The 16,838-nt window shown below is 46.5% G+C and overlaps 6 protein-coding genes across 7 annotated transcripts; 2 read left to right on the top strand and 4 right to left on the bottom strand.

Annotated features, from left to right (window-relative positions):
• Positions 1–293: 293 nt before the first annotated feature.
• GL218_01223 lies at positions 294–2,212 on the top strand (the record flags this gene model as incomplete). 2 transcript variants are annotated; one of them, XM_033577682.1, is made up of 7 exons in its annotated part: positions 294–597; positions 658–834; positions 887–913; positions 968–985; positions 1,071–1,178; positions 1,271–1,373; positions 1,432–2,212. In XM_033577682.1, 7 exons carry the CDS (start codon positions 294–296, stop codon positions 2,210–2,212), a joined length of 1,518 nt encoding a protein of 505 aa, XP_033438342.1. The 2 variants fall into 2 exon arrangements, with proteins under 2 accessions (XP_033438342.1, XP_033438341.1); XM_033577681.1 differs by lacking the exons at positions 658–834; positions 887–913; positions 968–985.
• Positions 2,213–2,434: 222 nt separating this feature from the next.
• Positions 2,435–3,529, bottom strand: GL218_01222 (putative zeta toxin family protein; the record flags this gene model as incomplete). The annotated part of the gene is made up of 1 exon (XM_033577680.1): positions 2,435–3,529. One exon carries the CDS (start codon positions 3,527–3,529, stop codon positions 2,435–2,437), a length of 1,095 nt encoding a protein of 364 aa, XP_033438343.1.
• A 4,915-nt stretch (positions 3,530–8,444) lies between these two features.
• Positions 8,445–9,068, bottom strand: GL218_01221 (Biphenyl-2,3-diol 1,2-dioxygenase 2; the record flags this gene model as incomplete). The annotated part of the gene is made up of 1 exon (XM_033577679.1): positions 8,445–9,068. The coding sequence occupies one exon, from the start codon at positions 9,066–9,068 to the stop codon at positions 8,445–8,447; it is 624 nt and encodes a 207-aa protein (XP_033438344.1).
• A 474-nt stretch (positions 9,069–9,542) lies between these two features.
• GL218_01220 (uncharacterized protein) lies at positions 9,543–10,475 on the bottom strand (the record flags this gene model as incomplete). Its single annotated transcript, XM_033577678.1, has 1 exon — positions 9,543–10,475. One exon carries the CDS (start codon positions 10,473–10,475, stop codon positions 9,543–9,545), a length of 933 nt encoding a protein of 310 aa, XP_033438345.1.
• Positions 10,476–10,969: 494 nt separating this feature from the next.
• Positions 10,970–12,427, top strand: GL218_01219 (Para-nitrophenol 4-monooxygenase; the record flags this gene model as incomplete). Its single annotated transcript, XM_033577677.1, has 1 exon — positions 10,970–12,427. The coding sequence occupies one exon, from the start codon at positions 10,970–10,972 to the stop codon at positions 12,425–12,427; it is 1,458 nt and encodes a 485-aa protein (XP_033439266.1).
• A 1,521-nt stretch (positions 12,428–13,948) lies between these two features.
• On the bottom strand, positions 13,949–15,758 carry GL218_01218 (uncharacterized protein; the record flags this gene model as incomplete). The annotated part of the gene is made up of 4 exons (XM_033577676.1): positions 13,949–15,046; positions 15,260–15,473; positions 15,552–15,606; positions 15,689–15,758. The coding sequence occupies 4 exons, from the start codon at positions 15,756–15,758 to the stop codon at positions 13,949–13,951; spliced, it is 1,437 nt and encodes a 478-aa protein (XP_033439265.1).
• Between the last annotated feature and the right edge of the window lie 1,080 nt (positions 15,759–16,838).

The following is a 16,838-nucleotide window of genomic DNA, read 5'->3' as shown; positions in this document are numbered from 1 at the left end:
ATCGCAAAATTTTATTATTTAACAATCAGACTTGGCACACCGTCTCGTGAGCTGCTCGGTTTATTGTTGAATGCGCGAGTCAATTGCTTTTTTCCCCTATTGGACATCTTTTACGTAGTGTCTCAATTAGTTTTGATTGCCTCGATTGAAAATGCATTTTGGCAAAGTTTCCCGTACGTCGCGTTTTTCTCCAAATTCCACATCCCAACTCCAAATTTCCGTCACGTATTATACCGCGTCTTCAACCCGGGTGTCGGGATATTTCAAGCGCACAGCATCAGACTCAACTGATAATGATAGCTAACTCGGATATTCAAGCAGATTCGGCTCCGAGCGATTCGGACAAGGCCGTAGATGAAATCATTGGAAACAATAGTTATCATCCCGGTGTTGCCGGTGCTGAGTATGATGGGCTTCATGTTCAATGTCCTCCTCACACAACGGAGCGGAAGCTCATAACACGTGTCGACTGGCACTTGATACCGTTCCTCTGTATTCTTTATCTCCTAGCTTTCTTGGACAGAGTCAATATTGCCAATGCGAAATCTTTCCTTCTAGTTGAAGATTTGCACCTCAAGAATAATGAGTACAATACTGGTAAGTGAATAGGTACTAATGAAAGGCGCTACTTTATACTGATATTGAGAACCTACTTAGCATTAACCATGTTTTTTGTACCATATATAATTGCCGAGATTCCTAGCAATATCTTTCTAAAAAGGTTCTCACCTCGCATATGGCTTCCTACCTGTATGTTGGGGTTTGGCATTGCGTCCGTATGCCAGGGTCTTGTACAGAACTACTCTGGTCTCCTTGCGACACGGTTCTTCCTAGGTATTGTCTTCCACTTAAATCGGGATAAGACTGCCATGCTTACACTATTTAGGGCTGTTCGAGAGTGGAATGTTTCCTGGTAATTAGCAAGTCCCTAAACTACAAATTCGGAATATGCTAACGCAGACTTAAGGATGCTTTTATCTCATTAGTACGTGCCTGCCTGCTCGTCTAGTATAGCATAGTATAATATGTTAACTCGTGAGCGTATGTCGCTAACATTCGGTCTTGATTAGGCATGTGGTATAAGCGGAGTGAATCGCAGAAGCGTTACTCTCTATTCTTTACGTCCACTTCTCTAGCTGGAGCTTTCGGGGGTCTCTTGGCGTCCGCCATAGGCAAGAGTAAGTGTATCCGCAAATTGAGGTTTTGCGTTTATATTGTCCTCTAGAAGAGGAGGGAAAATAATTCTCGGAACATACTAATAATTGATTAGTGCAAGGTATCCGCGGATATAATGGCTGGCGATGGATTTTCATACTTGAAGGAATCCTTACATGCCTAGTTGCTGTTGTCTTTTACTTTGTTTTCCCCTCGTTGTAAGTAATCCTTTTAGCTTTAAGTGCGACTTGTGTGTGTGGTTCTGACTTGCGATAGCCCCGAGGAAGCTAAGTGGTTGACCGAAGAGGAGCGAACTTACATAAAAGCCCGACTACAAGCTGACCAAGGCCATAATGCTGCTGATAGAAAGACTACGTTTCGCGATGTCGTAAATGTAATGAAGGATCATCGTGTCTGGCTTGGTGGAGTTATGTACTTTGGATTGATTGTCCCCGCGTATGGTTACGCCTTTTTTGCACCTACCATCATTTCGACATATCATTACGATCCTATCCAGACGCAGCTCCACAGTGTAGTTCCTTGGGCTGCATCTTTTGGCTTCTCTCTTCTCACAGCCGTGCTATCCGATTGGATGCAACATCGTGCAGCTTTTGCACTTGCGCCACTTACCCTTGGTCTTGCAGCTTTCGGCGTTTTACTCAGGGTCCACGACAACACACCGGTTCAATACGCAATGTTATGTTTCGTTACGATGAGCACTTACAGCGTGCTGCCCATTACCGTCTGCTGGTTTAGCATGAATCTTGGTGGTCATCATCGTAGGGCTATAGGTACAGGGTGGCAGATTGGCTTTGGCAACATCGGCGGAATTATAGCCACGTTTGCTTTTCTCAATACCGACGCCCCATACTTCAAGAACGGTTATTCAATCTGTCTCGGATTCACGTGTTTGAGCGGTTTGGCGTCAGTCTTATATCTTATATCGATCTACCGCGAAAACCAAAGGAGAAAGAAGGCTGTTAGAGACGTTGGTTTATCAGACTATGAGAAGAGCGAGTTGGGAGATCTGAATCCCGAGTTCAGATATATGTATTAGCTATAAGTGGGACCAGCGAGCAACCGTGTTTTGTGCATTGGATTGAACAGAGGTATAGAAAAATGGATTGGATAAATGGGATATTTCAGTTAATGTGGGATCTTGAGTACCATGAACACGGTACTGCTATATTTTATACATAGCTTAAAGCTTCTAACTCTTGTATACACTAAGATTTTAGCTATATATAGGTAGTTTTTATAATGCTGCCAAGCGGTAGTCTCATGGATTTATTCCATTCATACTAGTCGGCACCTTCGAGGAAAGGGGCTGAGTACAATCAGGTAGCGTCGTCCCAAGCATAAGGCCCGCCTCAACGTCGAATTGATCATCGTGCACCGAATTGGGGAGAGAAAGTAGTTTTAAGGGTAAATACGCCAAGTCGTCAAGAGCACCTAAAAGGGGTTCTAGCATCCCTTCGATTTCTACTAGCTGGCTTTCGAGGCCGGGTACATTCATCTTTCGAAGCCTCTGTAAACTAAGCTCAGCACCTATCTTCTCCCCAGACGTCAACGGCCGTTCCCTCTCTATCCGCACAGCCTCGGCGGTGTTTGGTCCCCACCTCCAGCTATCGCCATCGCTAATGTTTCCGATTCGTTCATTAGCATACGCCACTAGGTTATCCCGCCGCACCACCACAACCTGGTCCACGGCATCCGATGAGTCTACAAACGCCGCTGCCTCTAATAACCCCGCATAAGATTCATCATGGACTTTACGTGGCGTCAGGCGGAGGGGCAATCCACCTTGCGGCCCGGCCTCCGGCAGCTTCTCATAGAACCTCGTCAGGATGCCAAGACGGCTAAGCGCTGCAGGGACCGCCAGGATGGCTACTTCGACGCGATAACCATCTGTGCGGAAGAGGCGCGCCAAGTCCGCAAAATCGCCCGGATGTCGGGCAGCGGACTCGATAAGCACGTCCGCGCGCTGCGACGCGGCATAAGATGCAGCCATGGCGAGCCAGCGCCGCGCATCAGGGCTCGTTGCCGGCGAGGCTAAAGCAGGGCGCGTGGCGAGGATCATGCGATATGCCGGATGGAACGTCTTATACGTGTCAGCGACGAAATGCGCGAGCCGCTCGCCACCGCGCAGACGGATCAAGGCATTCTTGATCGCGGGCGCCGTGCGCGTCTTCCCGGCGCCCGTCTGGCCGATGAGCAGAACCGCGAGCGGCGTTCTGGCGGCTCCATCACCGTTACCTGAGAAATGCGCCTCCCGCAAAGAGAGCCCGCTTAATTCGGAGGGGAGGATATCTCGCTCAAATATAATCCGCGATTCTTCCTCCGAAAGAATATACGACTGAGGATTAATATCCATTATGCGCCGCGCCTACCGAGCCGTAACAATGTTTACTATACGGGAATAAGGCGGCGCGACGGCGAAGTAGGTAAGCGGACGGACTCGTCCTGAATTATTCGAGGGAATCTTACAAGGGTATAAGGATACATGACTTGATTCGATAAATCGCGCTGGGTAATAGAGAGGTAGGTAGGTAATTATTACTAAGGAATTAAAGTCCCAAGACTGACTATGCGTGGGGGTAAGACAACTGCCGACCTTGGACCTTTTAGCTTGTAACTGACAGTAGGAAGACTATAGCATGCGAATGTGCGCCTCTATTCTTATAAGGTTGGCTACAACTCGGAAAGAAAAAGCATAGCTTATCACATTAAATATCTCTTCACTATATTCAAATGTTCTCCCTTTATTATCCGTTTCTAAGTATATCACTATATTTAACACGGAAGTCTAACGTAAAAAAATATTAGCAACAGGTAATATTCAGGGCGTAGTAATAGTAAAATCAGCATTTCGTCTTTGAAACAATTTATCTAGGCTTGTTGGACATATTCAGCAATGTTACCTCTATCACTCGCAATAAACAAAAGGGGGACCATGAATAAGGCTTTGCACACAATGACCCTCGTCTTTCTTGTTTCCCCTATCTTATGTGTCAGAATAATTAGTTGAATCTTGAGAATGATCCACACCTAAACTTTTGAACCAACTACTAAATTATTCAAGTCTTTTTGCTGCTCAGCAGGCGTGTTTTCGTTGAAATAAAGCGATCTTAAGTCTCAATAAGTGGAGAATGGCTCTAAGTCGGAGATGATCGGAAATCATTTCTACTACCGGCGATTCTTCTTTAACTCCGGTTCTCCCAGATATATCTCCCCAAAACAATAGGATCGTATCTAATCTTATGGTATACATATTTAAAGTCATTTCAATATCTCGGTGAAAATGCTGTCCAATGCCGGCGTTGAAACAGCCGATACAACCGAGAGGTCGGAATCTACAAGGCAGAAAAACCTCGCTGGTGAAAGAAAAAGCCGAAAGAAACGCGTGCGACTGAGTTGCATGGAATGTCGGAAGAAGAAAGTATGCTACTTATCATGAATCTGAGCCTAAAAGTCTTTACTGAGTGTTCGCATGTAGCTGTCCTGTGACCGGAACTTACCCTGTAGGAGATGTCTAAGGACAGGAAGATCAACACAATGTTCATACGAAACAGAACAGTCCTCTTCGTTTAACCTTACAGCACTGTCGCAAGAAAAGCAGATCCAAGAGCTTCAGGCTCAGGTTGCTGAATTGAAAGCATTACTCTCGAAGGCATCTCCCACGGATGAGACCGATTGTGTGGCGGAAACTTCCTGTGTGGTAGACAGCCATACTAAATCCGATGGCTCAGTGCCATTGAATAGAAAATCCCGAGAACTTGAAGACTTGACTAGTAAAGCTTGCGACAGAAATAATGCTCAACCAAATTCAGTATCCTTGTTGGGGAGTAGGTCTGGCCATGATATAACTCACGTCAACAATACCGAGCTTTGTGATCCGAAAGAGAGATGCCCACAAGGATATTATAGCCGACACAATTTATTTCAGTTCTTCGGCGAGGTAGGTTGTCTTTATGCATATCTCTTTATGTTGACGGTGCTTATATTTTATATAGATCGGTGAACTCTTCCCCTTTATCAGGGAGACGGCTAATGAATGGTTTAAACCACTCGGTGTTAGCCTTACAAGGAAGAAATCCATCAAAAATGGCTATGCTGTGGACTATTCGCCCCAAAAAGGAGTAATTCTAGAGAGTCTCCTCCCTCCTAAGGAGGACACTGATGCTCTAGTTTCTTTCTATCTTGATGGTTTGGAGCAAATTCACCGAATAATTCATATACCTACATTCAAGAGAGAATATGCCAAATTTTGGCTACCCCAACGGCCTCGGTATCCTGCCATGACGGCTCTCATCTTGGCGATGATATCTATATCGACCAATGCTACTACTCGCTCGGCCGAGGCTACATCTATACCAACAAAATACCGTGCTATGTGTGCGCGATGGATTTATTCATGCGAGGAGTGGTTGAGGCAGCAGGGCCCAAAACATCGCAAAATCGTTCACTACCAGATATCCTGTTTAGTCTATCTCGCTAAGCGAGTGGCCATGATCGGCAAAAAAAGATGGTGGAAGGAAACCAGCTCTTTGATCCAGGATGCAATTATAGATGGGCTACATTGCGATCTATCTTCTAATATCGGCACATTTTACACCCAAGAGATGAAAAGACGAATATGGACTGTCCTTAGAGAATTAGATCTTCAGAATGCGTTCGAGTACGGCCTCCCTACCTTCCTTCATAACATTAATTCCGACACCCCTCCTCCTATGAATCTCGATGATGATGATTTCGACGAGACATCGAAGGAAGTACCTACGTCAAAGGCACTTGATGTTTATACTTTTACGTCCTATCAAGTTCATAGCGCCCAAAGCTGGGCTTTGCGTCTTGAGATATCCCAACGTTTATTTAGTAGAGGGTTGTCTAAAGACCTCAGCTATGACGAAGTACTTCGATACACTCATGAAATCACACAAGCAATAGAGGCTATTCCTTCCTGGAACAAAGAAAACGCGACACTACAAGGCGATCCTAAGTTGTCAATCGTTGCGAATGCCTTCTGCCCTTTTCAGCTGAAAGAATGTGTTCTTGCCCTTCACCGACCTTATATACACAAAAATGACGGTAGATACTGGCTCTCGGAAACTATATGCTATCACACGTCGCGAGATATTCTTCTCCTGAATAGCCGCTTAGCGGAATTAGGCTACCAAAGCCTCATAACAGTCAGGGATGATTTACTGCTCGCTTCGTTGAGTCTAGTTCGCATTTCCATGCTCCAGCCTAAGCGTAAGTTTAACCTTCTCCCCCCAAAAAATTAACCCGGGAGCTAGCAAAGTATTGCTCACTGTCTAGCTTTGGTAAATCTAATATTGCATATAGTATCAAATAGCATTATCGTGACAGATTCTCAAGCCATAGTTGACCTCCTTGAACAGTGTGTTCCTTTAATGGAGGACAGACATCTGCGCTGCTGTTATAGCGAACTTTGGTGCTTTATTACAATGCACGCAGCGCTTATGCTACTAAAGATACATCTAGGAATGGAATCCCATCAAACAGCTAAGGCTATTTGCGCACGAAGGTTCTTGGACCTACACTATAGGCAAATAGAAAGACAGAGGATGTCCGTTCCCAGCCAGCAGTGTCTGACTCCTCCGGACCTTTCGAACCATACTGACGTAAGTAGCTGAGATATTGACCTTATTAAATAACCATAGCTATAATCCTAGCGTATACCTATATGCTGACTACTGTCAGGTTGACACTTACCAATCAACCGCTCCCGAGGCGCCGGAATTTCCAGTGTCGGGCTGGTTGGATGATAGTTTCCCAGAGGTGCGTATAGAGACACTAGAAGCCTTCTTTCAATACTTACAATTTCTAATCTAGCTCGGCGCTCACTCATTTAACCTTGACGACATGAATAGTACATGGGATATCTGGGAACCGCTATAAGATGTAGAATATGCCTACCTACCTAGGTACTAAACGCAAAAGAGAATTATAACCACCAATAGCACGGACATAATAAACTACCTAGATGTATAACTGTACGCTATGAACTATAACAAGTTTAAATATCGTCTTTCCAATAAAGAGTATGTGGCCAATCACTCTACTTCAGCCGCGTCTTAACAATTCCAAGTTTTAGCTTTGGCCATATTTTATTACTTCAAAGCTCAAACATTTAGTCAGTGTGCCCGGCAGAATTTTCTAACGACTATGTATACCTGAAGATTCCTTATGTCTTCCAAGTACGAAATTTCTATCCTGAGAAATGCCACTTCTGATTTGCAGGATCGATCACTACCTACCTAACGCAACCCACGCAACAGCCTAACTGCACACCACACCAAGTACCACGCGACCGTACGAAAGGCTATGAGGAATTTCGCTTAGCTATACATTCAAAATGGCTACGTATACATACCTCGATTATCCAGGCCAGCCCGTTGTCCGGCCGTCACAGGTCAGAAAGCAGAAAATCCCAAGACGAAGTGCTCTTCGCTCTAGCCGTCCAGGCCCCCGTCCTAAAAAGAGGGTCAGATTCTATCCTTCAGTTGGCGTGCGGCAATACTATCCTCATAAAAGCCCTCGCTTCGGATGGAAAAAGCGTAAAGCGAGATGTTTGAGCGTCTTGTCGATGATATGCTCCTAGGAGCTACGTACCTCAACTACCTAGGTACATGTGTTAGGGGCGATAACACTTCACGATGGTATTATCTATCGCACCTGTCGCTGCTGAGAAATTGACTAAAATATTTTTTAGATTGGATCATGAAGATGGAGATTGGAAAAAAAAAAGGGGGGGGGGGTGAAGGGTTGACATTGAATCGAGTTCCCAGTGCTGGGGATATTCTTAGTATTTGGAAAGAGAAAAGGGGGCCCCTATCTCCCTATCTTCACCACGCAACGACTACGACAGGCATTCGACATCTCTAACTTCTTCGTACGCATCTTAGTTCACGAAGATACCGGGCTCCGACATCAACCCCCCCATATCCTCTATATAGCTTCGCCGCTATGGATACTGCTATTTGCAAAAATACGAAGTGCTGGGAGGTTCATACCAGGACACAAAGGATTGGATACCCGAGGTGTTACGGAGTAGGCCATTTATTTATACGATCGATTGTATGATACCATGGCATAGATATTTTCGGTCATTAGGGAGATAGATGCTCTACTACATAAAATGATTCCGAAGAAATATATTTCCACGAACCCTTCCCTATTACACGGATACTCCTTATCATTATAGAATTATCTCATCTACCATTGCAGTGACCAGCACACCAACCCCAACGCCTTTAAAACCCTCTTTACTTCCTATCCCTCGGCCCAATATTCGGCCTAGCCTTAATACTCCTATCGTCCTCCCCGCTCCTAACCCTCTTGACAAAAACCTCCGGGTCGAAGTCGACTCCCACGGGGTTCTCCTCGAACGCGGGAGAAGCCATGAACTCGACGGCCTCGGCCACCGTATCGTAGTTGTCCACCTGGAACTCGAGCTGGTTGCCGTCCAAGTCCTCGTAGTACATGCTGGTGCTCATGCCGTGGTTGACGGACCAGACCGGGAAGATCCCCGCCGCCTTCTTCTCCTCGTACGACGCGGCTAGGTCCTGCAGCGTCTTGAACCCGAACGCTACGTGGTGCAGGCCGACGACCTGCGGGGCACCTGCCTTGCGCGGGCTCGCTGTCGGGTCCTTGACGATGGCGATGCGGTGGTGCTCGTAGTCGTATGTCATGAAGCATAGGCGGTGCGATCGGTGCGAGACTCGCCCTCCGAGCATCGTCAGGTAGAACTCTACCATGGCTTCGAAGTTGTCCGGTGTCGTGCGCAGGACAACGTGGCATAGGGCTTCGGGCGAGATGCGCTTGGACTTGTCTGGAGAGAGCTGGATGTTGTCATTTTGTGCTTGGACGGTGGTGGTTTGCGTCACCATGTTGGATGTGGTTGGTTTACTTGGAATTATCTCAATATGGGTTAGGTAGGTAGGTAGGTAGGAATTCAATTTTGTCTTTAACCCTGAGTTCACAAGATTGGCACCGGCAGGGTTTAACTCTAGGAAGTAAGTCAGCGCGATGAGATATAAATGCTAACCCGGTTCGAAGGTCTATTTTGAGAATACACCATCGGTCGCCTTATTAATCTCGACGTCAGATTTTTAATGCAAATAGTCTTGTGGTAGGACACGGCGTCGAGTGGCTTGGGATCACGGTGCACGACCTTCTATACTTCCGATGGAGAGCCGGAATCCCCATGTTTGCCGGTGTTGGCTTTGTATCTTTATTACGAATTGAGGTTTACTTTTCATACCAATTTACAAATTCATTTGAGACTCGGAATTCGGTGAATAGGGATTAAAAAAAAAATAGCTATCTCTAACGGGTGTTTGTTAGTTTGTTTGTCTGGTAGCTTACAAACTCGGCTGCTCGCTTCCAACCCTCCTTGCCGAAGAGAGATCACCTCCGCCGACCTTCTCCACGAGACCGCAGGCCACAATATCCAATGTATGGATCCGTTCCAGCCGCGCGACGATGTGGTGCAACGTCGGCAAAGCCTGCCAATCCAAAGGGTGCCACTTGAATTCCCCCTCCCCCGCAACCAACCTCTTGATCACCCTAGCTTGTTGTTTCTTTTCTTCTTCTGCATGTGAGACAAAGACAGGGTAATCCACATCTGCTTGTCCAGGATGCCCCGTCGAAGGCATGTAGCGCCATAGAAGGATCCCCTCATCGACCCCAGCTTCGGGGGGTGCCAGCAGCCGCCGGGACCCCATCCCGTCCTGATTTTCTTCCGTGTGGAGGCCTCTAAGGCTCAATTCGGCAAACTTCGATCCATCCCAACTCGCTATCATCGAATATGTGCTTTCTGTTTGCGAGATGTTGAGATCCGCGTATAGTTTCGGAAAACCTAACTCCTCCCGCCCACTGATAATCGGGTCTGCCATATCCTCCCAGAGCACGGGAAGATATGTGCCTCGATATACTCTGCCGCCTTCTTCCGTCGTGTATTGCACGCCGTGGATGTAGACGCTTAGGAGGTTATATCCACGACCGGCAAGCCACTCTAGATTATCTAGGCGTTTGGCTGTGATGCTGACATAGGCTTCCAGACCCGGTTTCTGGAAAGAAAAAGTAGGGGGTAGTAGACTGGCAAGATCAGATTGCTGGGCCTTGAACGTGATGAAGGCTTCCACGTTGCTTATCCCAGAACCGTCACGAGCACGCCCGTCGAACGATTGACGCGGTCCTGGGAATGGCCCAAAAGTGGTAGGCATTCGGTGGTGTAGATTAGACATCTTGCTGGGCGTAAACGATGCAAACTTTCTAATAATACGAGTATTCATTTGCGTCCTCCTTTGTCATAAATATGTATCGTAATTTTCACGAATGAAGATGAGTGACCACATTGCTCCTACGCACAAGCTTCTTTATGAAAGCGTAGCAGTGCTAGTAGAACCCATCTCAGCGTCTAGTCCAACGATGCTTCAAAGTGTGGAGAGAGGCCTTCACCTGAGCGGTCACATCTCTCCGGATACGGCATGGTCCGAGTTGATCTCTCGGTTCTCCTCCGGGACCCTCCCTCGGGAAATCTGTTAAATCCCGGCTGGGGAGAGAATTCGGTTGTAAAGACGAATCGCACGATTCTCGCACCATACATTTGAATTTCGTATTCGGAGATCCCACCTATCCGCCTCACAATAACACTAGACGCAGGCATTTATACGTTGAATAGCTTTTGAAGATAGCTCCTTGTCTTTGCCCATGAACCCAGACACTTAACTTGCATAGCCCGGTAAATTGTCGACATTTCATTACATAATATATTAATAGAGTAGCAATGGCACCGCACGCTTCTTCAGATAGATCACATGAGACGTCCACGGCAGACAGGACGAGTACGAATGCATCAACACATAACGACTCTAATGGAACCGATATAGTCCCAGTCATCATAGTAGGTGCTGGGCCAGTTGGCCTCCTCCTTGCTCTTCGCCTGGCTATGAATCAGATTCACACCATAGTCTTGGAAAAGGAATCCTCACTTAGTCAACTGCCGCGTGCTATAGGATATCACGGGCCGGTACATGATGTCTTCCAGGAGATCGGACTTTACGACCAAATTTCAACGGAGGGGATGCCTTCAGGAGGCTATGTGTGGCGCAAGCTCCCGACTGATGTTGTTGATGAGAATGGCACAGTGGTAGGCAAGGAACTGGGCGCAATTATAGGGAAAAATGAGATGAGCAAGGCCGGTCCCGACGGAAAGTTCAAGCCAGGTCATTATTCCATCCAGCTTGCTCAGTGTCGGCTCGCAGAAATCTTCTTGGAGAATGCGGAAAAGACTGGTTTTGTTAAAGTCCTCTGGGAACACGAAGTCACGGGCTTGTCACAAGACGAGAACCAAGTATCAGTCACGGTAAAGACGGCGCGAGAGGGAAACAAGGTTCTTAAAGGTCAATATCTCGCCGCCTGCGACGGTGGTAGATCTACAGTCCGTAAACTTCTTGGAATTCGCCTCTCGGGTCATTCCTGGCCCGAGCGCTTCCTAGCGACGGATGTACTGCGTATCGCACCAGTTGTCCCAGAGTTTTCCGTCCATTTTACAGTTGACGAGACATTCTGGGGTGTAGCGACGCCGCTGGAACACGTCGAGGCCGGAAAGAAAGGTCTTTGGAGATATAGCTTAGCAGTACCAGCAAAACCCAACGACGACCCTAATAGTGCTCGTCTGACAGACGAGCAGGTTCTTGAGCCGGATTATGTCGATTCACTCCTCTTACGTCAAATTGATGGACCTAGGCCGAGTAACCATGTGGTAGTGCGCAAGAGCCTCTATAAAATGCATCAGCTACTTGTCAGCACCATGCATCGTGGGCGGTGCTTTCTCGCGGGCGACTCAGCACATATCAATAACCCGATTGGCGGGTTGGGTTTATGTACCGGTCTTCTAGACGGTGACGCATTAGCTCAGACCCTCCAAATTGCTCTTTCGACATCATCGTCTAATCCAAATCTGGAAGACTTGTTCAACCGCTACTCTACAGAGCGGAGATGGGTCTTCCAGAATGTCATTCATCCGTTCAGTAGCGCCAATAAGACGCGCCTCCATGGTGCCAAGGCAGACGATATGGCGAGGGAGGATTGGTATTTTAGGGCACTGGCTCGGGGGGATCCTAAGGAACTCGAAAACATCCATCGGCCACTTTATGCGCAATGGAGGACGGACATGCGGAAGTTCTGGCCTGCAGAGACGGCTAGTAAAGGGGCTAAAGTGGCCAATGGAGTTGCTGCTTGAGGAACCTCTAGGTCAGGTCAATAGGATGGGAGGCTACATGTGAAAGAATGGTTTGTACATGAGGCGACGTCGTTTAATCGCCTCTAAGGCCAGCTTGAGTAGAATAGATTTTAGACAGAGCACACCAAGTAGCCCAAGAAGTCATCCGTTTCTCAGGTTATATCGACTAACCAAAAACTGCTTCAACTTAGTGTGGACTCCCTCCGAGAATCTCGTAGCGATGCCACCCCCGAAAGCTAACAAGCAAGTCTCCAGTGTTCGGATTGGATCATCTAATGCTACCGGCTCAGCACCACCCCTTTGGTCCGTAATTGCTGGAATGCAAACCTGGTGATTGGAAGATGAATCCGAAGTCGTTGCTGAGTTGGATCCGGCAATGCTTGCTCCTACGCTGGAGTAAAAATGACGATACACTGCATCATCGTCGCCTCGCGACTCGACGTCTATCAAGACGAGAGTCGATGATAGCCTCTTCCATCGCGCTCCGCAGAATACGCTTATCGCCCATAGAGTAAGTGTGACACGGTAAAGAGCAGCAGGCCACCACGGCGGCCGGACTTTCTTATCAAGTGAGCGAAGAAGATAGAGGATTTGACCGATGTGTAATAGAGCCTCATCTGGACAATGGATATACTGTTCAACAAGAGTGGAAGATAGGTGTTGAAGTCGAGAATCGCTCAGTCGCCTCCTAGCTAAGCTTTCGATGTCGGTAAAGCCCGTTACTGTGTTAAGATAGATAATATGATAAGTGATGAGAGTCGCTATCATCAATGGGCTCCGAAATTGATTGAAAGACACATCTGACTGTTCAACTTCACGGAGACGGGAACAATATAAGCTAAACCAGCGGTGCAGAAGAACCTGCATTTCCTCCATTCGAACATCGGTAGATCTTTTCGTAACCGGAGAGAATAGGCGCGAGTTCGGCCCCTCGCTAAAGCAACTGAGGACTTGGCGGAAACTATTAACAAGCGAATAAAGGGGATGAAGCAATAGTCGAAACGCCGAGGGCGTTAGACAAAGACGTCTGTCCCCCGTAACTTGATCGGTAAGGAACCACTCAAATAGCACGCGGAGAGATGGCTGTATCAGCGGTGTATCGTTCATTCCACGTTTCCACGAGTCAGTATCACAAGCTAGATAGAGTTCTGCAGGACTAGGGAGGACTAAGTTAAGGTCCGCTATCTGTATATGCGGGGTGCTATCGAGGAACAAGCTGAGTTCTAGGTCAAGAATAACCCATGTATATGTAAGCCTAGATAATAGAAATTTACAATGTCAGTAACCCCTTTAATCATGAGAAAAGGAAGAGTTCGAGAGGAAGCGACAAGTGGCCCTACCTAATTAGTCTCTCACGCTCAAGCCAGGCTACGTGCCTTGAATCATCGTCAAGTTCTAGGGACTCCATATGGCTAACTTGAGAATCGAATAATCTACTGTTTCGGACGATCTACTGATGGTTAGATATCAAATCCTAGGAGCGGACATAGTCCAGAAAAATGATATAGTCAGGAATAGGGGTTAGCATACCGCAATATAGATACCACGCTGTCCGAGGCCAATATCCATCAACCATTTATCACCACTCCATGCAGCTTGGATAATAAACACCAGTGCACAATGCAGCAATAAGGGCTGGTGGCAGACAGAAACATCCTTTTCGATAGTGTCGAATAAGGAAATACGACAAACTTCTGTTAAGCCACCTGACAGACGTCGTGCCTCATTTGTAGGATCTGATATAGCTCCCTGACCAATCATAAGCAGAATAAGAAGAGTGGATGATGTATCATTAGAGCCATTCAGCAGCATATTTGCATCCAAAACGCCTCCAGGAACGAGAAGATAAAATGGCTCGAATATGCGCATATATTCGCGAAGAAAATGTTCCATAGTCGCGGAGGGCGGGAGAATAAGGAACCCGCGGGAGGTTCCATCGGGAGATGGGGAAGGGTAACTGGCAGCAGCCGTGGCAGGGTCGAGCTGATGGACTCTGAGGGCCTTTTGGAGGAGAGCCTGAGAGATAGCAGCAAGTTTATCCCGCACACTCTCGCGGAGCTGTAAGCTTGCTAGGGGTTCGAACGGATTAGGGCTTGCGAAGTCGAGCCCAAGCCAACCCCATAACTTATCCAACTCTGGCATGTGACCGAGGCTCTCAAGGAGCACTCCGGCCGTCCTAGGACACTTCGACATATCCTCGAACGGGTTGCAGCGAAACGATGACCAGTAATTATACGCTTGGATGATAACTTGATGTTCCACAGCGTCTGTATTATATTGCCACTGGATGTCGTACGCCTGTCGGTCTTCATTCCACAAGTTAGCTGACCCGTCGGTTTGCAGCTCAGTAGGACTGTGCGATGTCAATCCTGTATTGCAGATTACCCCATACTGACTTGGACCAAGCACGCCAGTAGAATGTTCAGTCTGTTCACTATTCCGAGTTGTTATGAGAGCTTGGCTCTGGCCAGTCCAGGTTTCTATGTGCGACCCAATTACCAATGATTCGGTGCCGGGTGGGACAGCACCATTATTCATGTTTTGTTCAGACACATTGTCCATGAAGGTACCGAACCCACCACTGGTGACAGATTCAATGATGGCATCATGGATTTGTAACTGCTTTGTCGGGGATGAGGCAGAGCTATGTGTTGAATTATCAAGACCTTTATTATTTTCCGAAGAGCTTTGAATATTCCGATTAGGTCTAGCGTGTTCCACATCTATGTTTATACTAGTAGAAGATCCAATAGATCCAATATCGCGAGTAACATTAACCTCTGATACTGGCGTTATTGAATCCTGGCTAGCGCCTGACAAAGATGCACGTACTGGTACCGGTACCTTTCTTGGTCGTCGATCGCATGAAATTTGTTTAACGCGACAACGATTGCAGGGTGTGTTAGAATCGCATTTTGTCTTAGTCCTCGCACAATTACGACAAGCTTCTTGTGTACGATGTCTTACACCAGCCATCGGTTGATTTGAGGACTGTCCATCGGCGGAGGTTTCACCATGAACCGCCACATGTCTCTGAAGGACATCTCTGAGAACAATTAATTATAATTGGATAAAAAGAGGACGAGGGAGTGTAAGAAAAAAAAAAAAGGAATGTCTGACATACCTCCGAGAAAAAGATAGATGACAGATATTACATTTAAATCGCTTAATATTAGCGTCTGTAAGATGGGAGATTGTTATCAGTAGGGCAAACAGCAAATAGCAAATAGTAAGTAAGATACTAAAACACTGGCGGCTTACGAGTAGCTAAGTGGCGTTCGAGATGCTCGTTTCGTTGAAACTCCTGACCACAATAAGTGCAAAATGCCATCTCTTAATTGGTATAGCTAGTTCCTTAGCTATACCTAAGTTATAAGTAAATAGTATAAGCAAACGATATAGTTAAACTAACAGACAATTTTTTGAATAATCTCGTCACACAAATTGAAGAAAAGGCGCTAGGTTTCTGCAACCGCTATACGGATGGATGCATAGGACGCATAGAATAGGGATGCCCCTGTCCGGTAAATCCGCGTAACCCACCTCGGCCTTTGTTACTAGCCTCCGAATGAGCCGAGATGTTCAGCGCCTTTTCTTAGTCTAATACTCCCCGCAAACCGCAAATCCGGGGTGCTTTAGTGTTACTTTTGAAATAGTAAATACCGGAACTCCTTTGTTCTGCTAAAAACGTGTTTTTGTGCAGTCGAATCATGTTTCAGGCTTTATTAGAGATATCGGTCAAAAGTTCCAAATCAGATATGAAATTGAAATGATAATCCGACCAACAGCTTTTACTCCCAACATATTTCAAAGTTCAACCGATCCCCCTGAATATCACGTGGTGGCACGTGATAACTAACATGCTCAGATATTAATCCATTATAACTACCCTAAGATATTAAAACGTAGGTAGATATTCGTTGGCCAAGAATAATATAAATCATAACCTTCTAATTATGGCTTTCTTCAATTTCTCCTGTATCATCACCATGTACATTACGTATCATATGCGATGGTTACGTGAGCTTACTATGAAAATAATTGGACAAGCCACCGTCTGTGCATGCGTCTTATCGGACCCCCACCGGTCCGGCGGTACTTTCCATAAGGTGAGTTGACGCGGTCTTCATGTCTTCGTTACCATCGAGGTTTCCTAGATGAGCTGAATCTCCATAGCTATCTCCTAATTTAGATCTTAATTGGAGATTTCAAGCTCGAACTATACTACAAGTGTGTGCGCGTACAAGGTACGGAAGTTAGGCGTATAGATCCCGCGACGATCTCGCATAGGTAGATCCTCTATGGAATTGGAAATCCGGGGAAGTTAAGATTAGACGGACACTTACATTGATGTGCATTAAGTCACTTACCCTTATCTATGTCTTCCAGTCTCGCTATATATCTTTTTACA

Source organism: Daldinia childiae, assembly GCF_008694065.1.
Source record: "Daldinia childiae strain JS-1345 chromosome Unknown Scaffold2, whole genome shotgun sequence".
Lineage (NCBI taxonomy): Eukaryota > Fungi > Ascomycota > Sordariomycetes > Xylariales > Hypoxylaceae > Daldinia > Daldinia childiae.
This window is presented reverse-complemented; position numbering and strand designations above follow the sequence as displayed.